Source organism: Phymastichus coffea, unplaced genomic scaffold (assembly GCF_024137745.1).
Source record: "Phymastichus coffea isolate CEN01 unplaced genomic scaffold, Cenicafe_Pcof_1.1 PCOF00150, whole genome shotgun sequence".
Taxonomy (NCBI): domain Eukaryota; kingdom Metazoa; phylum Arthropoda; class Insecta; order Hymenoptera; family Eulophidae; genus Phymastichus; species Phymastichus coffea.
The window spans coordinates 124,079-148,838 of NW_026706961.1; the positions used below are offsets into that span (position 1 = coordinate 124,079).

Sequence of the window (24,760 nt, forward strand, 5' to 3'; positions counted from 1 at the left end):
TCAACCAACTTACTAATAGCAAAGACAACAATAGATTAACGTTTCAATCATACATGGACTAATTTATTTATCATATAATCTACAACGCACTTGGCCCGCGCATTTATGCTTATACGGTGTGCGCGACAATCTTACGTATAGCCAATTCATTTACAATCAGTCGATCGAGTTCTTTGCTTACATGCTCGCTCGCTACCGATTTTCTTGTATTCGCCGGTGTGAGGGGAGAGCTAAGATGTTACGCGCGGTCACTTATTGAAAGCAATAACGCGAAGCTGGGCAGCTTACCTTATGCGATTAGTCACGCTGTCAATGGGAGCAGTTCTACGTCGTCTTTTAGCGTGTGACTCAGGTTGCCACTTTTCCGAATTAAAGACGAGGCTCTCTCTGTCGTCGTGCTGCTTCCGTCGGACGGATTCGGTAACCTCGTGGCTCGCCTCCGATGGCGTCTCGGCTAGCCACTCGAATTCGCAGAAGCAACAAAGAACTATTGGCCGGTTAACGTTCACGCTTCTTGTGGCGTTCACACGTACGCACGTCGTTGCCGGTGATAGAGGCACTTCTAGGTTCGGAAACGCTATTCGCGACTTTCGGGTAACCGCACAACTCTAGCGTTAGTGCTCCTGAACTCTTGCACGCTGTTGCCGGTGTCAAAGGCGCTCTCCCACTGGTCCTTCTCTCTTCGCGCGCGTTCCTTCCCATTTTGGACCGAGTTCCCGTTTTCGACTTACCCGGGCCTGTAGATGCTGCCCTCGCAGGTAGCCACGCGATCGAGACGGTAGCGCAAACCGGACGTCTATCATCACAATACTCACGTGTATTTGAATAAATGTAAATATAAATATATACTCACGTCTTTTACAATATTAGGGCTCATGGTTTTGGCTAATCCAGTATCATCTGGAATTATTTAATGTCGTCTATGATCACTGAAATGATTGATATTCTGATATCTGGAACTTTACTAATCAATTTTGCAGTAAATTACGATGTGGTAATTTGGAGCATATGCATCACGTTCTGGCGATTTTTTACTGCCGTTAATAGAACTTTTCTTTTTAGTATCATCTGACTGTTCACCAGCTTCAGATTCTTCAAGATATGCTGGTGTAGAAGAACGTCTTCCTCTACCTATACGTACGCTTGCAGAATGCCTACAGTATTAGTATAGCAAGAAAATCAACACACAATTTCTCTAATATTTGCATAGTAGATTGTATAAAATAGATATGTACATATTTATAATATATATAATCACGTGATTATACGCGATTCAGGTATTGACATTGATGAGAGTAAAATCTATATGCTTTTGCGAGGATAGATTGCGAGCAAAGTACACAGATACACTCTCTCAAGGAATAAGCGATAAATAGTTATTTACAAAGATTCGTTGCTGCTGAGATCGTCTTCTTCGTCGTCACCACCATCTCTTCAACGAACCAGAAAGTTTGTCTATTATTACCAAACCCGAAACCTGCTTAAGCGCTGCACTCCTTTCAAGAGCTCTAGCTTTTTTTATCCATGTGTATTTGTTTTCTAGCCAATACTTTGCTGTGGTCTTCTATTCTTTCATTTGGTATAATAATTCCGTCTTCAGCAATTTGTAAAGAATTTAATCGATTGGTATCGTCTATTTATTAAAAATTAATTTAAATACTGTAATAACTTTCCAACAATTGGAATTTCTAAGAGATGATTTTATTCGGGATAACATGGTTACTTTTTAGATATTTTACTTACTTGAAATACGAATGACTTTCACGGCATAATAAGAGCCATACCATTGAGCACTTATATAAGTAACATTTTTTTCAAATGCGTTGTCGGAAAATTCTCTAGTTTCAAGCCATAGCCAATTAGCAGATTACCAGTGCGCAGACCGGATTTGCGGTTATACTGACAGGCGAACATTCGAAGTTCAAAATAAAATTATCAACAATCGAATGTTTGCTCGATCGTTCAATGAGCTATTTTTTTTACTAAACTAAATAACCTCGTAATTATATCACGTTGATGCACCTTCTGTAATATTTACATGTTATATAAAAAAGGTGAGTTTATTTAGACCATAGAAAATTATATTTTCTAGTAATTATTTAAACATAATTACGATTCAATTTTTTCAAACAATACATAATTTAGGGACGTTCGAAAGCTACTAGCCGACATCATAACGCCGGCACATCTAGTGACTGAGAGAGAAAGAGAGCACGCGCAGTTCATAAAACGTTGACAATAGTGCAAACGATTTTTCCTATAAAGCTACTGTGAGTATTTTCATTTTATGCATTTTATAACATGCACCGCTTAGTTATACTTATATGTAATAGATGATTCTCCTCTACACCTCTCAATACATTCGTTCTATTTAAGAACTTTCATGAAAAAAAATTATTTTCGGCAATTCTTAAAATTCATATGATAAATTGTTTATTAAGATGGACGTTTGAATTACCTTTGACTTTACGATGGATCCAATGTGAACTTTCGAAAGCTACTCCCAAGCATCGCAGTACCTTATATTAAACGACGTAGAGACAGCAGTTCAGAGAACAATTATGAGAGCTTTGATAATGAAAAAAATTGTGAAATACAATCTGTGAGAATTCAAAATGTGCAATCATCTTCATTTGTTCGTAATTTAGAAGACTTAGAGAGAACGACAGAACAAACGGAAGAGTACGCAAGACAAGCCTTTGAAGAAAACGCCCCTGTACATGGCGTGAAAGGACCTACAGCGTTGCGTTTAATAGTAGCTAATTACATTGAATCTACAACCATTGATGAATTTCACTGTGACTTTCTAGGAATAGAAAGAAAAATGATGAAATTTCATTTTGACCCGGTTTTTAGCACGCACTCTGCGTCTTATGCCGTTTGTTAATATTATTGATAGCAAAATTAAACAGTTAACTCCGCCATCATTTGTGTAGCGGCTGCCTCGAAGTGTCATGAATTATCAGTTTTGGAAAGCACACGAATTGAAAAGATTTTTATTAGTGGATAGCTTGCCTATCTTCGAAGATATATAGATGAAGATTACTTCGAACACCATGTTTTGCTTGTCCATGCTTTGACTCTGATAAATTCATCGTGCATTTGCGATGATATGGTCAACGAAGCACAAGAAGTTGCAAACGAATGGGTATTTCGATTTCCATTTTTGTATGATGCGCGCGCAATACATGAGCAATAGCGTATACCTTTTCGAGCATCTTCCTAGTCGAGTGCGAAAATTTTAACCGCTTTACGTCGTGTCAACAGCTTGTTTGGAAAACTTTCATGATATTTTAAAACATTAGATTCATATCTCCAAGAAACCAGAAATGTAAGCTTGCGCGGCATAACTTTTTTAACGCTTACGGAGGTTAAAAATTGATTGATAACACCAGATTCTGCGGTATGTAATTTTTGCAAGAGAACCGAGCGTTCAAGCACTCATAGGTGCAAGATTAGTCATTTAAATGGCAATGCTTTTTTTGTCGGTATCAGTAAAATTGTTAATATTTTGCCACAGCATGTATGGGAAACTTTCGCAAACAGGAATGTTGATTTACAAGATAGCAATATCCGTGAATACCAATGAGTTCTTATTAATAGTAATTATTATGAGTCCGAATCATACGCCCCCAGAAAAGCTAGGAACTCATCTTGCATATTATATGTTTATGATGATGAAGGTAATGCAGGAATCATCGACCGTTTCATACACATTTGTAGATGCGATAGATGACAATCGTTTTCAGGCTGCTCGGAAGATTGTATCACTTATATCGTAATTTTACAATATAATATAAGGGAAGCATTTCGCTGTTCCTTGGTAATGAATTTTGTTCCGACTCTTTTAGAATGTCCAAGAACTGAATCATATTTAGTAACAAATTTAGACGCTATTCAAAAAATTTTATTCTATATTAAATTTGATCATAAAATTTATGTTGCAGAACGTGCAAATAACATTGAAAAAGCATAAGCTTTGTAAATGGTAAAATTATTTGAACTCTTTGTAGTTGATGAATTAATAATGTGATTCTTATAAATAATATTTATATTTGAATAACGAGGTTTCAATGTATATTCATAATTTGTATAATAATTAACGCATAACAACAATTATAATTGTAACAAATATCGTCCAATAAAATTGTTTACATTGTTAACCATCTTTATAAATGGATGTTTTTGATAACCACTACAAAAAATTGATATAGAACTAAAGAAAACGATATTCATACAATTAAGATGTATAATTGAAAATTGTGCTGTTGAAATTATTCTTGCATTACGCAGGAACTTTCATATTAGTGTAAAACAATTATTTCTTTATATATATCAGGTGACGCCTGGCATATTACTTGACTTTACCTTAAATTGTTGATTTAACCATTACTTTTTATTAGAAAGTATGGTTAATGTTTTGTTAAATATGAACTTTACTTGTCGTCAGAACTTCGGACTAAGTTTTACGAACGTTTGCCCATACATTTGAATAAAAAGACAATTAATCTTAGAGATTTCGTTTGATATAAATTTGGCCAAACTTTGCCCAAACATTTTATCAAACATTAAAAAAATATTGCTATTGCCTTTGGCCAAAGTTTGACCAAATTTTAGCTAAAGTTACAATCTATAATTGAAAAAAAAAGCTTTACGATTGTCTTTGGTTGAAGTTTTGCCATACTTTTTTGTTAGAAATCAAATTTTAAAATTAAATTCACAATAAGTTTGGGAAACGTTTTCCCAAGTTTTTTACAAACTAATCAGTTGAATAAATAGTTTGGCACCGTCTCACCGAATAAGTTTTATGGATGTATTTCGACACTCACTTCGTTAATTCAGGCGTAAATGTATCGAAACGAGAATCTACATGATTTCCATACTTGTGACGTAAAGCACTTTTTAATAAAATTGCTTGAACAGTTCATTTCGAAGTAAATATTTTTAGTTAAATGTGTAAATTAAGAAATGTAATTTTTCTTGATGGAGTGCCCAAAACAATATCACGCATTGTTTGCCTCGAGTCTTTGTTTCAGGGGCATCTTAATAGCTTGGAACAATCACTTGTGTTATCATTATTTTAAAAACTTGTCTTCAATAGATACAGACGATTAATTTTGTTACTTCTATAAATAAAAACACGTAATCAAAATAGCCTTTAACCATTCTACCAAGCTTATACATAATTATCCTCGTATGACTTTGTCTTTTTACTCAAAAGTATGAGTCTAATTTTTAAAAATAAATCGATTTAGAAATAGATAATATTTTGCACTGATAGTTCCTTTTTTTTTATTTTAGAGAACACTGACATATTTTCTTCTAAATTTTAAGATTTACTGGACGAAATGGTTAATGGGCTGGAAAAAGGAGCTCGATAATATTTCATTAAAATCAATTTTATCTTAAACTTCATATAAATAAACATTTGTATATATGATGCAAGCATGTGATATAACAAACAACGGATGACATACTTCACTGTCATAGTTCCTATGACATTATAAAATAATTTCAAACAAATGATATAAGCAGCACTTTGATAATCATCCAAATGGGTTCTCTTTTTCCTTACAGTATAGACTATACACTCAATTTGCACTTGATAACGCTTCATTTCTTGTAAACCCATAATCATAATGACTATAAAATTCTTCTTTGCTCAAGGAATATTACTTTATCGTTATTTCATTCATTATTGTAAACTAAAAAGCATATACACGTGTATATGACGCACGATAATAATAAAATAAGAATATTCTAATGTAATACAACGCATGACTTTTTTAAAAATAATATGACGATATATCATAATCAATGAATATCATTTTCATTGGTTGGGTGGCATATTATTACTTTTTCACAATATAAATGCAATTTAATGTCGAATTGGAATGTTAACTGCATTCAAAATTTCTCGAAAATAGATGTATATACACGTATAAGTTTTAATTACTTATATAAAATACTGGTCATCATAAATATGATCAATTCATATTTACGATGACCAAGTCATTATAATATATATATATATTTATTGAGAAAAAGTGAGAGAGACTTAATGGTCGGCAAAGGCATGTGTGTGCTAGAGTTCTGTTACTTCCTCACATATTATTATGTTTTGCAGCTTTGATCGTACGTCTTACAAAAATATGTTTATTAGATAAATTAACAACTCCGTTTCGTCATTATTTTTTTATAACCAAAAGAATATCAGCCATTGGAATTTGGCGCTTTTGATATCTTGACAGTATTGCGTTTTGTAAGGCAGATTATATATTATCTGAAACAGTGTGCAAAAGAAGGAAATGTTTGTCCGAGCTACTATCGTTGTCCGCTTGTATGGCATAAATGTCTATTCCAAATTTACATGTAAAAACTAGAATTTGGAAGACAACAACACTGTATTTTGAAATGTAGCTAAACAATTTATTGATTGCTTACGTGGTGGATTCTGGATAAGGGCATCAAGTGCATATCCGAAAATACGTCAAAAAATTACTCTCACACTGTTTTACAACTTTGGCAGTCACTAATAGCAGAAACATGATTTTTTTGTTATTGCTTAACATTTGCACTAAATCTCTTGAAACACTTGTAAAAATAATCGTCACAGTCTCCCTCTTTATAACTATACGATAATCCATTAAAACTAAAATACTTATGATACGCGATGCACATTGCATGTTATTGCCTTTAAAAGGCGGTATATTGCGCCAAACATTTGCAATATATCGTATACCCTGTAATATTTAATCATTCGGTTGACGCGTGTGTATCTCACTAACTCAAAAACTCGAGGTCTGCGCCACTGTTCCACAAATGAATTTGTGTGAGCGCAAACATTGCTCACAGCATACATGCACATTCACCATACAATAAATTGGTAGGGTAAATGAAAAATCATTGTGACGGTGGCTTGCATTGCTCACAGTTATCCATCTTTTCGTTGAACTCTTCGATCTGAAGAGTCATTTCGAAGAAGTTGTACTTGTCGTGTATATTTCTAGTAGCCGTGCGGAGTATTGTTTGTGGACTGGCACCAGATTCTGAAACAGACAATACATTTTTATTGCACTCGAGGGACGCTAATTCTTGAATGAATTGCTATGATAATCGCAAGAAATTAATTTACTGATAGCTAGATGAGCTGATAGTGCAGTTTTGTCAAGTGATAAGGCCCATATTCTTAGGTTATGCACTTTCACCACTCCGTCTATTTGCATAAATGTATTTTCCACGTGCGAATAGTCAAATCCTTTTGGGGTACCTTCCATCAGAACATTTACGACGTCCTTGATGATGGTTACTGTTGTAAGTACGACCAGAATTGAAAATAAGAATGTGCAAATCGGGTCAACGATACTCCATTCAGGCTGTAATAAACAATTTAGTATGCTTTTTTAGTATAAGATAATTTCTCGCGATCAAGCAAGTTGATTCTTATATTCATTCAAAAGAACGAAAGAATTTCTGATTGATAACGCTACAATTTGCTCGAAATTAAATACTAGCTCCGAAAGGACTATTTTTGTGTAGGAAGTGAAGTAGGTAAGAACACAACACGCGTATGTATACGCATAACAATTCGAAAAACGACAATTCTCATATCTTTATTCTCAGATATAAGCAAATTATTCGCAATAGAACGACGTCAAAATAGTATGCAGTGGAAAGAATAATATATTTTATTAGGTATTTATGCGGTTACGTAAAAGTTGAAAAAATATAAAAAAACAGAGCCAAGAAATGGCGTGATTGGAATTAATCGTGCCAACATAAGTATAGCAATTAAGTCAGCTAGCATTGTCCACCGAGATCGACTATACACCAATCATTTATGCTCAGAAACGGACGGACATTAATGCTGAACGTTACACCTACAAATGCCTCTATTTCAAATAAATCTGGAATTCGAGTTTTTCCGAGTGCAAATGCAAATGCGCATATGCAAATGCACAATATCGATCACTAGTATATTGATTTGTAGGGATTTGAAAGTTAAATAGAAATAATAATAATAGCATATTATGTTTGAAATAAAAACGAAACAGCCGCACCTTGAAATAGATAACGATCGCAGCAATGAAGACTCCTGCGCTTTGTATGAAGTCACCGAGCACATGGATAAAAGCTGCTCTAACATTAATATTTTTATCGTGCTTGTGCTTAAAATCAGCCTTTGCCGCACCTTCCTCATTGCATTTGTCAATTCCACTTTTATCAGGTTTATCGGGACCGTGATCATGACCATGGTCGTGACTATGACTGTCGTGTCCATGACTGTGACCGTGACTATGGCCATGTCCGTGTTGATGGAGTGTTAAGCCCATTCTGTGTGTCAATTGGAAAAGGGAGATCATAAAAATCTTGTGCAATGTACAACTGAAACAGCGCTAAAATTACGCATTACTCAGTAATACGAACACTAGATTGACGGCCACTCCAATCGCAGATGTAATCAGCATAACCGGGGCATCGAGCTCAAAATCTTTATTGATAACTCGTTCAACAGCGAGGAAAAACAGGACTCCTGTGACAACCCATATCAATAAAACAGATGTCAGTGCTCCTATTACCTATTAGAACAAATAATATAAACGCTTTCCTTTACTTTTATCTTTGAAATATATTTAAATGAGATGCGAAGCGATCTATATTAATAAACTGTGTAAATATTGGACTAAATATTGCTCACCTCTGCTCGATACCAACCAAACGGCATTTTTTTGGTTGCAGGTCTACAAGCTACCCATATTGAAAACAGCGATATCATAAATGAAGCGAAATCGGTCAGTAGATGAGCTGCATCCGTAGCAATCGCTAAACTATTGGACCACACACCTCCTGTAATATTTTGTAATTTTACTATGTCACGTAAGTTCAATTATTAACGTAATTTTATTACACTTGCCAACTATCTCCATTATCATGAATATAACACATAATACACTAGCAATTATAAGCTTTTTTCGTGCCTTCTTGTCAATTTCTTCATTTCTCTCTCGGTGGCAGTGATCTTCGTCTGTAATCATAATTTATATCATTTTTTTAGCTCGGAGTTATATCAATTTTCATATTATAAGTCATTTTGTAAATGTCACAGTAAAATTGTATTTTTTGCCTAGTGAGGCTGAAATTAGCATGTTACTGGTCGAGCTGCTGTGGACAAAAAAGTAATTTCAGCCTTGTATGGATATATGTGCCCGAGCGAAGCGAGGTATCTAACTTTATTTACATATTTTGCTATAATTTTACATCATTCGTCGTAATTTTTCAAAAGTTTATTACATTTTTTACTTCAGAACTTTCCAATAGATGAGATAAATTTTATTTCATCTGCTTTCTAAATAACATAGTATTTTGTTATGAAATTTACTAACAATAATAATTAATAGGACCAAGCGAACAACAGCAGATTCTAAACATTTTAACATTCGTGTAAAATTTTTAAGAAACGCAAGTGTATAGACTTGTCCGGTTTCTGTGAGAGCGCAGCACAGCCTCATGGAGACTATACAGCAGTATACAGTCTTCATGGCACAGCTGCAGCTGCTGCGAGAGAGCATGCACTATAGCATTTGACTCCGTTTTCCCACAACTCATATTATATACAGTACTGTGAACGGTTATCGTGACGCGATGAACACGTGCAAATCACAATAAAAACAAATCAATTTTCCGTTTATTTGCTTTACGTTGCATATTTAATTCTTTTTCAGCCTTTAGGAAATCTTTGGTTGTCCAAAGATGGCAAAAAAAGAATCTCCAGAACAGTTAACGTCGAATTCAATCGATTCGAAAGAGGCTTCTGTGAGTGATGCATCTGAGAAAACAAATGAAAATTTTCTTGTGCCGACTACGATTTTGACCATAAAGGTAAAGGAGTAAATGTATCTTTAACTTTTTTCTGTGTTTGAGTAAATTGTGAAAGACTATTGGAAATTTTAGGTTATTTTTATATATTAGTATATATAAATACAAGAAAAATAATACTAATAGATTTACAAACAGCACGACTTGTAAATTATATTTTTATTTTCAGAAAACTCTTAAGAAATCCAAGAAAAACAAGAAGACTTCTACTTTTTTTAAAATGTTCAATGATAAAGTAGGTTTTACTTCTTTAATATAACTACAATGTATTCATATAAACTGTTTCTCTAATCACTATAAAATCATTCACAACAGCATTTTATTTTCCCATTTAAGAAAAGAAAGCATGGTAAAAAAACTATTCTTATGGAGAAAGCATCTGATAAGGTAAGCGGATATATTTTATTTTACAAATTATATAAATTTATAATGAAAAAAACAAATGGGATTAAAATCCATAATTAGACTAGACTTTTCCAAATCAATCTAAGGGATAATCTATTTTTTATTTGAAAATTGAAATAAATTTATTTATTATTGTTGCTCTATAAAATGTTTCACTGTACACTTCGATAATAAATATTGTCTAATCAAAGCCATACAATGGAATCTGAAAAAATGTATTAAATATTGTTTTAGAATATTGCTACACTCTTGAGATCAGAAAGACTTCTTGAACATATCAAAAAAGGATCTAAAATACCTTATGATATTGGATATCATATTTCACAAAAAACAGGTTTCAAATCTGTAAGCGAATTAAATGATTACATCAGTGCTCACCGGAAAAAATTTATAGTATTAGTAGATAGAAAAGTAAGCACATAATAAATATTGTATTCAGGTGTACGATTCTTTGGCATTGATAATATGGAATGTTACAGGAAAAGCATTGCCAAGTTGAAAGTTCCCAATGTAATAGTTTATTACGAAGAACTGATTCTGTAGATTTAAATTTATATTTGAAACATCATTATGAAGATTCTACAGATAATCCAACTAGTTAACTGTCTGCTGTAAGACGGTAAGTTTCATTTTGTTAATTTAAAAGGAGTTCATTCTTCTAATATAACAAATTCTATTATTTGATTAAAAGTCGATCTATTGATAGTACAAGTTTCTAATCTAGAAATTATGTTAAGGTATTTTTCCAAATATCAAATTAAACTTACAAAAGCTAGGATTTCTTAAATAATCTATAGGAGCACATTCTTCTTTTCCTCCTTTGACAAGTGTGCAACAACCAGAAAGCTTTCCATGTACGCAAAATATTACTTTCTTGGAAGCAGACTCCTTATCAGTCATGTCATTGTTATTGGGGGGAAGACTAGTTCCATAGCCAAATGCAGCCTTATCTTGAAAACTGAAAAAGATTAGCTATTATTACAAAATTGAAAAAAAAAAACTTCACATTTATTTTAATTTCAGTTGTCATAAAAATTTAAGATTTATAAGTATATACTTAAAAATTGTAATAGTTTTTTAAATTCAAGTGTGATATTTCAATAACTCAAAAAATTGTATAATTTTACTTATTGAGAAAATATGTTCAGAAAATGATAAATGTAAAAACCAATTGTTGTAAATTTCATAGCTTGTGGTTTAAGTTATCAATCTATTCGATAACAAATTCATTATCATGGGATGGAGTATCATTGAAAGTAAATTGCCTTGTCACTGATTTTGTTAGGTATAAATAAAAGTAGAAGTAAATTACTAAAATTACTTCTAATATTTAGTTGATTTTCAGATATATTTCAATATAAATCGACCAAGTTGAAAAATTAAACAATTCAGAGCAACAGTTTTTTCTAAACACATGTAAAAAAACCATAAAATAATTTGTTTGAATAACTATATTGTGTATTTTAATTGTCGGATTTTATAGTTACTGAGCACTACGTACTCTTTTTTATGATCTTTCGCAATGGAATTTGATTGCCTAACTGCTTTTGTTGATTACGGCCATTCTCACTATTTACTATCGGTCCCAAGTTTTATTTTCCCAAGCCTGATTTTAGGAAGGATATTTACTTTTTCATACAATTTTCCCGAAAGGAATCCTCTTGGCTACACGGGTAATCGGACGATCGACACTTAATCCTATTGGCAACAAGTCAAGATGACTGTTAATCTTTTCATAACTGTTTTGTAGTAGTTTAGTCTATTCTGAATCAATCACCGCTTGTTTATTTAATCATATGAAGTTAATACTCCGGCAAGATTATCTCAGATCAACTATACGTAGTGATTTCATCTGCTGTGAAATTAACTACGTTTAATGAGGAATATTTAGAAAAAATTTGTGGAGTACCGGTCAAGTAATAACGCTTATATTAGATCATTACAGGCTTTAGATCGTTTTTTTCTATTAATTCTCAGTCTTTTAAGTTGATGTTATCACTAAATAAAAATGATAGTTTTGTTTCATGAATAAACATTAACTAATTTGATTTTTCGCTTGTTACTTTCTGAATCAACACTGCATGAAATTGTAATTGATACTTATTTTTTAATAAACTATCTATGCAGCAGTTAACGAGTAGAAATAACGAAGGATTTAGCGTATCTTTATTTATTTATTTGATTTTCAATTAATACTTAAAGTATGTAGTGAAATATTCTCACGTGCTAAAGCTCATGTTACATTGCATGTCTCGCATGATTTTGATAAGACTGCGTAAATCGAAAATGTAGTCTTATCGTTGAGAAGGTGAGAGGATTTGAAACAACGCACACCTTTATTAGTATTACGATCATGCCGTGTGCAAAGTGAAATATACTGAGTTCCAACTTATAATTATTGCTTGTCATCGGTGTTCTATCGTTTGTTAACAACATCGTGTGCAAAATCTGATAAATCTGTCGAATACACGACCTTTTTTTATTAAAACAATCAAGACTTGTGAGTTTAGACGATACTGATTCGTAATTATTTACTGTGACCATGAAGCTTCCAATCAATTTAATCTGTTTCGCGAGTTCCGATTTCCTTCTAATGTATCTAATAAAAAAATGCGTTCACAATGTAATGCTAATGACAATTAATCCATGTATTCCAAGGTTTTTATGCTCACTATAAATCTTTCAACTATCTTTAAGCATTCATCGGTTAGCTTTGACAAATAAATAGTTTTACATAGTTGCAAGTGTTCTATTTTAAACATTGTGATTATCTATAAAATGCTAGGCACTTTTGTATAGTCATATTTTCATGAAACGAGGACCAGTAGATTTATTCCGCATGTTTCTAGCCAAATTATAGCATTTGATTACCAGAAATCGTGTCATTTATTTGGTAAAAAATGATTGTGGCTATATTTGTTCTTGTTGAGATATCGTTTTTCCTTGTTATCATTCATCTGTCACGCTAGGCAAACTCATTCTTTATGTACCAAATATAAACTTGTTGCTAATGAAATGCTTTAAAAAATAAAATTCCTTTTGACAATTTAGCATTGATGTAAATGTGTGTATTGGTTGGTTAAGTGCTGTACGGTCTGGATTTAATAAAGCGGAACACGCGGTTGCGAAGATGAATGATTATTTCAATTAGGAGAGTTATTTTGAGAAAACTAACTTCTGATATTGCAAGTATTCGTGAAGAAAGATGGCACACTGCAAAGTATTAATCCCGTTCAACTCTCGTCCGTATATCAGCGTAGTTCAATTGAAAATTACATAATTGGTATGATGTTGTGAGAATAACTAATTAGATTTTCAAACGAGCCTATTGTTCTGTTTGAAGAGTGCAATTCGAGTGCAACTACGGTGACTTGTTGACAATTGATTTAAATTCTTCTAAGAGCACGAGCACACGTGCACCGAGATTTAATTAACGTCGATCGGCTGTTGGCATCAAGCTATAGAGGTGATTCGTAGTTAATTTTGAATTGGATTGGAAGGAACGGCTTGAGGGTGCGAGGTGGAATTGAAAGAGTATGGACGAATGTTAGGGACAAAGTGTTGGGCAGCGTGCAAGAAAGCGAATCTGTGATTCGCTCCTTGTTTTGTCGGAGCTGACCTGTCAAGCTGGCTGGCTGGATCTGTCGACTGGCCCTCGCTGGCTTGCATGTCGCTGCTGTTGGCGCTTCGGTCGATGAGCTGCTCGTAATAGCGTCGACGTCGGTGCGCGACCAGCAAACCGCGGCTACTAAATCTGGCGCGGGCTATCAGCGTGGCTCGATGCCTCGGCTGAGCCAGTGCCACCACGGGCAGCTCCGAGCTCCTACGCGCACGCAAGCCCATCGCATCAGCGGCCCCACCGACGGCTCAGCTAACTCACACGAAGCAGGAACAGCAGCAGCAGCAGCAGCTTCCGAGCGGCGAGGAGGCAGTTCACCACGGTGCAAGGTCAAGCGCAAGCTACACAGTGGAAGACGACAATGTTGTTTTGCCTTTTTTGTTTGCGGTCGCTCGCTCGCTTTTGTCCTTCTTTTTTCAGATCCTCATCGCGTTGCGATCGAAGCGACTACGCACTACCGGGTCGGTTTTGCTCGCTCGCACGAGGACGCGACCGCGCCTTTTCGACTCTCATGGCCAATTAATAATGTTCAATTTCGTCCTTATAGCTCATTTTTTTCTTCCCTTACACAACCTATGCGGCTATTAGCGTTTCGCCTTCTACATAAAGCCCCTCACTCTACTTATTTGCTCACTTATTTTTTAATCATGCACCAATCACATGCTCGCTTTAACAGCTCGCGAAGCTTTACTATCGTGATCTTCATCCCTTTATAATACATTTCGTTGCTATTGCGAGAAACTGATTTGAGCCTCGCGTAGATGTTCGCGCCCGAGCAAAACGAGACTCAAGAGGTCACACAAGGTTCAAATCACTTTCTCGCACTAGCATCGAAATGTGAAATGAAAATTCATACAGCTCGATTGACTAAGTAATTAAATCTTGCGAACAAACATGACATCAAGTTGATTCATTTTTTTCAGTTAAAGTAATATCTGCATCGAAAGTATTCATAAATTATTATCATAGAAATGTAATTCAATAGAAGAAAAACATATTGATTTTATTTTCAGTTTTAAAGATTTCAGTCGGACTATATCTAAATTTTAATGTAATTGATTGAGTTCACGCCATTGTATACGACGGAGACATACGCGGCGATCAAGTTATATATCAATAATGAAAAGTGTCACTGCGTTGTGTCCATAAACTATAAAATGAACCTTCAGCTGGCTTGAGGATATGTGAACGGATATATGAACGTAAGCAAATAATTTTATAGCACGCCGTGACTTGAATCAGTTTAGCTGTAAAATGTCGTACGATATTTGGAACTGAATTACTTTAATTCTGTGTATTGTAATATACTGTTGACGTGACTTTTTACAACGTTACATAAAAAATTTTGACCAAAAATTTCATATGATTGATATAATTAAAAATGCAGAGCATAATGACGAACAAACTTCTACTTTATCTTTAAGAATGATTTAATAAAACATATTTCAAAACTTACAAATGATTAATATTTGAAAAAAAGTTAATTGTTTACAAATTAGAAACTCTTTCTTAAATTAAAAAGTGTTGGTAAATAATTTTAGCAATTATAATAAACTATTCATCAAAAGTAATCGGAGTAAAAACATTAAAAACTGATAATCTACATAAAAAGAGATTAATACATAATTCAAAATTTCATTCGGTTTACTAGTTTAGTAAAAATGCATTGCTTACAGTATAATTTTATTCTGTAAATCGAGTTTCAAATAACGTTTTATAAAAACCTCAATCTTCGAATTTTTTGTAAATTACATGCAGTAGTTTACTTTAGAAATGACGAAAATTTTCTTTCTTTCATATTCATAAAAATGTATCCCAGTTTTTCCTAATTTTTCTTGAATACTTGAAAAATATATGATGAAAAAATTCGTATACCTCAATGGATATTCATTAATCATTTTGAAAATTATAATGTGCAGTCATTTTTCGAACAAAGGTAATTGGACTGCTTTATCAGTTGTGAGTATTAAAGAACATTTTTCTAATTTGAAGGAATCGGAGGATGCTACTGCTACTATGGCAGATTTTATGAAAATTTTAAAACCTTGACTATTTCTGCAGCTATCTTTTGTCTTTGGCCTTGAAATTCATTACCCGGGTGTTTAGTTTGAAATGTGAATATGCAAGGCGTAGGAGGATTCGTAAGATCAAGAAAATATAATTTTCGGAGTACTTGAATACATTTACGTTATTGAAGAGTTTTGCTTTTCTGTATTACTTCAATGCGATTATTTAAGTATTTCCAAATTCCATTACATTTTTTTTTGTTACGAGTTTGAACTATCAACACGTACTTGATAGGTCATATTGTGCATAGCCATACTTGCGTTAGCTGGTAATTTGACGTATGTATGTTTTTAAACGCATGCAAGCTAGACGAGTATCCACTGATATCAGAAGCTTCCGTTACGCCTGAAATATTACTGTTCTTCCTGTCTTATCATGATTTGAACGATTATTTCATTGGAGAACAGAAAAAAGAACTAAATGCAAAGTGTATGAATCTTTGTGTGTGTGTGTGTGTGTGTGTGTGTGTGTGTGTGTGTGTGTGTGTGTGTGTGTGTGCGCGCGCGCGTGTGTAGGTTTGTGTTATGATTCAAATTTGACGTCAATTTTTATCGTATACCCGCAAAGTTAAAGTAAATTCTAGAAATACCTTGAATTTTACATTTTACGTATTTTCATGAATAGAAAGTTAGTCGCCAATGTACAAAATACAATGTTCAGTTCTTTTGAAATCTAGAGCAATACGGAAAAACTATAAATGTCTTTAATGTTGTTTTGCGATTTGAAAAAGATGAACAAATGTAATTGTGCAATTTTTATCTTAAATAAGCATTAAACAGATAAAAATGTGTAGAATCTTATATTTTTTAAATTTCTAGGCACATTAAGTACTTATTCTTGTTTTCTGTGTCCCTGGTTAAGATCGATTTGATTTCCAAAGTGTTCTTGCATTTACTGCGCGAAAAGACTTAAGAATTTTCTCAAGGACGCATTTTACATTGAAATAAAAATGTTATTGTCTGTAAAGATTTCAGCCACGAAGGTCACTATATATCTAATCAAATTTAAAAGTTCAGTTGTTGAAGATATGACGCAACTGTTGAAAATGAAAGCACACGTAGTGATGAGACATAATAATTTGAAAGACGCAGAGGAAAGAGGAAAATGCGTGATTAATAACTTTGAGTTGATCAACCATAAAATTAAACTAATGTCTTAAAAATTGGTATTGCCACAAATAAAAAATTCGTATTCATATTTGGAGAGAAGTAAAGTATTAGAAATTGAGAGTCTAGTGGATATTTGCCTTTCTCTTTCTGGACTGTATAATTAATTTTTTGAAAGGAAAAGGGAAATGCTTGTCGCATTCTGTTAAGCGACGTATTTTCCTGTTGAATTCGCAGTATATGTGTTGTATATACGTCTAGTATGTCGAGTAATGAAATATTTGTCGAGGGTTCAACAATCAAGAGATCAGCTAAGAATTGTCACTAAATTCCTCGAGTACTGTTATGTTACGTCTGCTCTGACAAAGATTGACGCACAAACAAGTGCAGCGCGTTTTCCCACGTATCCGTAAAAAGGCGCGCCATGAGCAGAATACCGCGTCGAGGTTGTAATCAATTTGAGCCATATGAAAAAAAGTCGAGGAGAACGATGTCGTAAGTCAAACTGAAGATGAACAAACAACGTTGTTCAAAGCGGCGCACAATCTCACGCACACACGTACACACCAATTAGTTTTAGCGACAAATCACAACGGCTGAAATGTAGAAGCGAAAAAGTGAGCGCTGCAAAAAAAGCAAGAACAAAATCCGAAGATTCAAGTTCTGACGAGCCGAGATGAAGATGCGCGAGTCGCGAGCGCCAGGTTCAACGCGTCGGTGAATCTCGCGCGACTGGAGAACCTTCGCCGCTGCCGCCACTGCTGGTGACGACGGCAGCCTACACTTTATACACACACACGCGCGCGCGCGATGTATACACACGTAAAGCCGTTCTCGACCGGCCGCGGCCGCTAAAATTCCGTGAAAGTGTCGAGAGGATAACGTACGTATGTTATACGCGTACACGCACACAAGCCGCGCGACGCTTCATTGGCCATATCTCGGCAATTTCGTCTCTGCACTCGTTGCCTTGCTCAAACATCCTCCTGTATGCAGGTAATTTTACGCGAGCTATTCATCATTCTACCATTTTCCATCGTTTTTTTTATTCTGTTTTCTTGACTGCTAACTTGGTAGCGACGAGCATTCGGAAACAAAGTGAAAGGACTGATGTCCTCCTTCCTTCCAATATACATTTAACAATGACCACATGCTACTAGTGTATAAATATCCTTTTTAATTTCAACTTATTCTTTGGACTTTTCTCGTAAACTTTGTCACTGAATATTGCAAAAAAAATTGCACTATTATGTTTTACGCAATTTTTCAAAGTTTACTTTGATATCAAGCAATATACAATTTATATAAAAAACGTCTTTTTGTCGTTATGCACAATAAGCGCGATTCAGTCAACTGGTTCAAGGTCTCGGTTTCAACGCAATCGTTGTATCTCACACGTATACACCTCAATTATTGCTTCTAGTTATTGCTAAATAAGCACCGTCAGGCGCAAATTTCAGGTTCGGATTACTTTTCATTTGCAGCACTGACGTTTGTTCAAAGTGTCATTGTACTTCTCAGTTCACATTTATAAAATTTCTATCGTTTTCATTAAAACGAGAATCGATAACATTTATATTTCGAAAAATAAACTTATAAAGTAATGCAAGATTATTGAAATGAGAAACAACAGAAAGAATGGTGGAAACAATCAAACGCAGCTGTACTACTAAACTAACGTTCTCAAAGATATAATCGAATATTTTTCTTTTTCTCCGTCTCATTCTCCTACGTTGCATCATGGACAAGATACTAAAAAGGACCAATTTCGTTACAGACTACTTCAGCGATAAGCGTAAAATGACGATTTCAACGGAAATTTTTTAATTTTCAAATTTTATTCATGGAATTATTATTATTTCATTTTATCAAAACATCATTTGAATAATATATTGTAAGCTATATACGAAAATCTAAATAATTGTGCTCATCTGAAATGAAATTAATTTTTTTGATATTATTCCAAACAAAAAAGATCATGATTAGGAATGTAAAAGAGAACCTGTTTTAAGTATATCGATGCACACGCTTGCGCGTTGAAAATAAAGAATACCTTGAATGAATCGATGAATAAAAATGTTATCCGAATGATTTACTTAAAAATGATACATCCAAGCTCCTAAGTGACAGAAAATCACCATGACTAGTTAATTGGATAGAGATTACTTCAAAAATATACTATCTTTCTTCACTCTGCTGAATGAAGCTATAGGTATATTTAAGTTAGCTACTTGATAAAAAATGGGGTTCTCCTATCACTTGCTATTCGATATATCTTCTGTTGACTGATAAGTCTAAGGAACTTTTATTCACTCGATTGGTTGGGGAAAATCATTTTTTTCGTCACTGCCAAACGATTGGCAAAATAATATAATCTTATTGCGTAACTAAATCATTTAATCAGTCGCAATCTTTATGAAATATTATTCACCATACATTAAGCAATTGCAATTAAAGATATTCTATAGATTAATATATTTCGATGTTGTAAACAGAGAGATTAATTTTAAATTTATATTACTTATCAAAAATAATCATAAAAAGATAACACTACAAAATAAAAAAAAATGGACATAACTTAAATACAACAACAGAACTGTTTTGATTGAAACATATGTTTCTTTTTATTTTTCATTGGTAAAAAACTAATCATTATTGCGATGACTGCACACACAATACACGCGCTGTCAGACATTTTTGAAACAACGCATATAGATTGTTCCAATATTTTCCATCTTGAAACATTTTAGTTTTGTTTTATAAGGAAAGATTTCCGTAGAGAAAGCTTTTCCACTAGCTAATAAAATTAATCGTATGCTCGTTTTTGAAATTTAAGAAAAACATTAAAAAATTATACCCGTACTTATTTTTTCTTCTGGTTTGAGAAAAAAATGCATCAATTGTGTACGGTAAAAATGTTGTAAATAAAACTATGGTTGAAAATAAAAAATTTACTTACTATAATATTCATCTTAGAAATAATTATATTTTACTTCATATATCATAAGATCAGAGTATTAACGTACGATAGTTTGTCATTTCAGATATTGTAATAAGTAAAATTTTATCCACTGGCGTAATTGCAATTCCGGAATAAGGCTGATTTGATTATTAGTGTTCTAAATTTGGTTTGCGATTGCAATCGGCTCAAGTGTAAATCAGCTGGTAGGAAGCTTTGATTGGTTGCGAAAGTATATAAAAAATATTGATAATGATTTATAAAAGTTGAGCGCAAAAATGTAATTGACATTGAGATTAGAATGACTGATAGAAAGAAAGGAAAAGCCTAGTTGTTGAAGATATTGAACGAAAGACGGGTGATCCGCATGTTGTAGTGCCTCCAGGGAAAACAGGGGAATAGCGAGAGTGAAGAAACGCTAATTAGTGGCTGCGGGTAAGTGATAATGAGAGTCGGATCAAAGGTCGGTTAATGAGTTATCGAAGGACGAACTTCGGCTGTGGGTGTGGGTGGGGCACACTGGCAAGGGTGAAGCGAGCCGAATGAGGTGAAGAAAGGTGTGTAATAGAAACTTGACGTAACTTACAGTTTGATCTTTTCACCATCCATGACGAGCGACTTGGCTAATAACGAAGCAGTGTGCACGGGCTGTAACTTGTGAGTGATCGGAGTGGAGTACGGAGTGCAAGTCGAGGTATTAGTGCGCAGCCGGCAAGCACAGCTCGAAGCCCTGTCAGTCTCGAGCAGTCTGTATCTAGCTATGCCGATATCTATATCTATCTGCTTGTATCAACGCCTCGGCTGATTAAAGTCTAAGGTCTTGCGCACGTCACTCTAGCTCGCGCCTGGCTAGTCAGACTAGTGAACAATCAGAAGTGAGCTGCCCTATGCTACGCTGGACGCCTTGGACCACACCGATGACGACATTTACTCGTGTCAATGGCTAGCAAGCTACAGTTCTGCTTTTCTCAATCTCGACAACGTTATTCCCATCGTTTCTTGTTAGCTGACGAGTCGAATCGAGCAGCACCGATTCTTCTCTTTCCACCCAGATAACGCCGTCGAGAGCGCGAGTGTCTTGTTTGTATACACTCTGCCCCTTACAACTATTATCTCACCCCCTCCCCTTCTCGCTCACTCTCTCTTTCTCTGTCACTCACTGGCCATGTTGCCGTGAGTTTGTTCAATCACATCTGTTTACTTTGCTTGGCATCCAGCTTATTAAATGCCGATGTGCCGATATCGACCCAATCTTGGCTACGTCAACAGATGTTGTTTGACCGAAATTACGTCGATCAGCCCAAAGATTGATAAGGGTTCTGCAGTTTCCGCGAAAAGCTGGCTGACGTGTCGTGTTCAACGGCGATTCATAGCAGAATGCCCAACAGCACATACCATATATCGTCAGCGAACAGCTAGACAAGACGTGATCGCTTATTTAGCTACCAATGCTTTTTCTTCGTCTCCATCTGCAACTAATTTGCCGATCGATCCTATCAAATAGTTCACTGTTATGTTTTCGACCACATTTGATAATGTATCGTTTATATTGCTGTTTCTTATTAACTCTATCTTACCAATCACGCTGCACTCATCATTTGCAAAAAAGATTTCGTATGAATCCCATTGCCTGCTAGTCAAACCCATTCTATCTGCATTGCAAGTATTCGCTGTACCCTAATTTAAAAAAGGCTCGCTTTTACTTAAACTTACAAGCTTCCGACTTATCTTATATATACGGTCTATTTACTGAAATACCGCGCGAGCTTCAGAACAATTGTTGATCAATCTCGAAATACCATTCGACTTTTATTTTATCATGAAACAACAATTTCAAAGATATGCACAATTTAATATGCATACATAGAGAAATCGGTGAGACATGGCAATTTTGTAGACATCTTCAATTCATTCATGATGTAAGGGATATTAAACCATCCACACTTTTCAAGAAAAATAAGTAGAGAATAATAGACTCCAACAGTCTGCTAAGCATTAAAGAAAAATTGGTTCAATATGGCTTCAAAAGTAATGAAAGAACCAAATAAATAATTAGATAATTATTTTATTTATTTATTTATTCACTCGAACGAGTAGGTTGTTTACAGAGCATCCGTTATCAAAGTTTTGTTTGCGCACTTCTGATTGATCAGAAGCACTATTTAATAAGTATCTCACTAATGTCGCTCAATCATGTTAACTTTTAAATAACTATTGATGGATTCTCTACACTCTCAAATTTCTCGACTGATTTTGTTCAATCGCTAAATACAATGACTTTTTTGTTTCAGATTATTGAACTCTTACTCAAGATGAATCATCTAGAATAAAAATACTGTATATACACGAATGCTACAATCTACTTCAAAGATGTTTTCGTAAGAAGAATTCAAACTGACAGCGATTGTTTTTTATTTACATAGATGAGTGGTCAAATGACAAATAATACATTTAAATATAAAATTATCTTAATATTGCATGTAAAAATTATATCTCTACGATCAAAATAATTACACTTTAGGGTTATTTGGATAAATAGCGTAAATGCAAAGTTGTGTCATACGGACGTAAGAATGCTAATGAACAAAAGTATAATTTTAAATACGTTATCTCAAAAGAATGAGAAACATTACATTTCTTTACATTTACATTCTTACAACTTCTTATATTGTAAGTACAATAAGATTACAATACGTCATCAATACTGTTAATAAAATAACAAGAGATACAATATTGATATAGAGATGTATTTGTTCTCGGCGGTCATCGATATCTTTCCATAAATATATAAACTAATGTAAAATAACAGATCAGGAAATAATAAAATAATGATACACATGAACGAGAAAAAAATATAAATTGTTAGTTTAATTCAAATGAAAATTCTTAATACCAATCAATTTTAACTCATTAATAGCTTATTTGTTCCAACAAGCTTATTTTATAATGTACGTTCAAACTTGAAATTATATAAAAATTATTATATTATATTAATATAACGTTACATTTTTGTATTATATATGTCTTAATTAGAACGAGTAAATAATTCAAACATTACTTTATTAGTCATTTTTTTAGAAGAAACTGCTACACTAATCAAATCGGGATAGATTCGAAGTACTATAAGAAAGCCAACTGTGAACATACATTTTTTTTACACTTTGTAATAATTTTTTAAAGTGGAAGCTTTGAGCACAGTCTGCATATTAATTTACATTAATTAATGTATTTATGGAATGTTATAGCGGGGTATAACCACAAAACCCTACGGCTGAGTTCTATGATGTATTGAATCTTTATATATATATTCGTTATAATATCGCTTTCCTGTAAACGAAAATCTTAACGCGCGAAGTAGTAGCAGATAAAATTTAATTTTGAAAAATAGAAAAAAGCGAACGAGAGCATTGAATTGTATATTTTACTGCGAGTGCATATTAATAGATTTTTTCCGATAAGAATCAAAACACTGTCGACAATTCTATAATTTTTATGTCTGAACAAGGAAAATCTTTTTTCAGTAACCTTGAGTTTGTTCATACGAACGTTGGTATCAATATTTTAAACGATGTAAGACTATCAATGAATAAAATGGATACGCACATAGGTATATACTGATAATAGAATTCAAAAGATATCGATGATTCAATTAATCTTAACAATTTATTTAGTGTAGTATTATTTGTTAATTTTATTTGCTGATAAAACTGAAAATTAAATTGATCAGAATATCAGAACAAATAGTTAATTTTCATCACAAAATTTTCTGACTGAATTTTACAATAGTTCTATCAATAGTATTATCACGAAAAGTGACGCTATAAAAATAATCTATAGCGTTATTTACTAAAAATACAGTAATAATAGTAGTAGAGATTAATAATAACAATCATGATGATTTGCTTTGTTCCTAAATATACTTTTTTATAATTGCTTATATTATTGTTTTTATAATACCTCTTCCAAACTAATTATCAGCAACGATCACTTGTTAAGGCTGAGTATTTACCAAATCTATAATAATATCTGGATCTTGACATTATTTTTAAGTACTATCTATCTAAGTGTCGAAAAATGGCCAATAAAACTTAAATTTATTATTTTTTCTGTCAATCAAATTTCAGTTCACGAAATGTACGTCTAGAATAGTTTTTTTTTATTTTGATGACAATGTACCTGGCAACAATTATCTCTAACTAAGTTTATATATTTAATAAATAGAAACTTATATTTCTGGTGAATATGATATATTTCTTATGTTTGTAATACATAATTACCAGATACTATCGCTACTAGAATTTTGATTTGCTATATTATTGTAGACATATCAGTAAATAATTTTTCGCGTAACTTAACTGCAAGGAATAACAGGTGAAATACTATTAATATGCTATTTCGATATGCTTGACCTTGTTTCAAGGATTTTGCGCGCTCTAGATATTTTAAACAAGATAGACAAAGTTACTTTTTATGTTGAATATAATGTGAGATGCAGACATTTGTAAAACCAATTATTATTTAGAAATTAACCATTTTATCGATAACATATTTTATAATACTATCAAATAAATATTAAAATAATAACAGAAGTTTAATTAAAATGTCAGATTTATAATTTCATTATTTGACTTGTAATAATTGTAGAACTAAATATCTCAACTATTTCTGTTTACTATGATTCTCGGCGAGGGCGAATACGTGGCGATAAGAGATTGCAAGTGAGAAAAA

At 33.5% G+C, this 24,760-nt stretch overlaps 2 protein-coding genes and 1 long non-coding RNA gene across 7 annotated transcripts; 2 read left to right on the plus strand and 1 right to left on the minus strand.

The window, feature by feature from the left end:
• The first annotated feature begins 903 nt into the window (after positions 1–903).
• Positions 904–5,261, plus strand: LOC131672443 (uncharacterized). The gene is made up of 4 exons (XR_009302625.1): positions 904–994; positions 1,063–2,054; positions 2,146–2,270; positions 2,442–5,261. It is a non-coding gene; the product is annotated as an uncharacterized LOC131672443 (long non-coding RNA).
• A 174-nt stretch (positions 5,262–5,435) lies between these two features.
• On the minus strand, positions 5,436–20,810 carry LOC131672441 (proton-coupled zinc antiporter SLC30A2-like). Of its 3 annotated transcripts, XM_058949653.1 has the most exons (9): positions 17,641–17,818; positions 13,901–14,241; positions 11,049–11,239; positions 8,915–9,025; positions 8,699–8,847; positions 8,428–8,579; positions 8,061–8,334; positions 7,136–7,376; positions 5,436–7,049 (listed from the first exon to the last, which is right to left on the minus strand). In XM_058949653.1, exons 2-9 carry the CDS (start codon positions 14,122–14,124, stop codon positions 6,904–6,906), a joined length of 1,488 nt encoding a protein of 495 aa, XP_058805636.1. In that variant the 5' UTR covers positions 14,125–14,241; positions 17,641–17,818; the 3' UTR covers positions 5,436–6,903. The 3 variants fall into 3 exon arrangements, with proteins under 3 accessions (XP_058805636.1, XP_058805638.1, XP_058805637.1); XM_058949655.1 differs by lacking the exons at positions 13,901–14,241; positions 17,641–17,818 and adding an exon at positions 20,619–20,810 and having other exon boundaries at positions 5,437–7,049; XM_058949654.1 differs by lacking the exons at positions 13,901–14,241; positions 17,641–17,818 and adding an exon at positions 11,783–11,897 and having other exon boundaries at positions 5,439–7,049.
• Positions 8,761–24,563, plus strand: LOC131672442 (uncharacterized). 3 transcript variants are annotated; one of them, XM_058949657.1, is made up of 8 exons: positions 8,761–8,877; positions 9,129–9,220; positions 9,723–9,879; positions 10,046–10,111; positions 10,192–10,263; positions 10,516–10,692; positions 10,761–10,900; positions 22,324–24,563. In XM_058949657.1, the coding sequence occupies exons 3-7, from the start codon at positions 9,751–9,753 to the stop codon at positions 10,881–10,883; spliced, it is 567 nt and encodes a 188-aa protein (XP_058805640.1). In that variant the 5' UTR covers positions 8,761–8,877; positions 9,129–9,220; positions 9,723–9,750; the 3' UTR covers positions 10,884–10,900; positions 22,324–24,563. The 3 variants fall into 3 exon arrangements, with proteins under 3 accessions (XP_058805640.1, XP_058805639.1, XP_058805641.1); XM_058949656.1 differs by lacking the exons at positions 8,761–8,877; positions 9,129–9,220 and having other exon boundaries at positions 9,229–9,879; XM_058949658.1 differs by lacking the exons at positions 8,761–8,877; positions 9,129–9,220 and having other exon boundaries at positions 9,229–9,879; positions 10,213–10,263.
• The last annotated feature ends 197 nt before the right edge of the window (positions 24,564–24,760 follow it).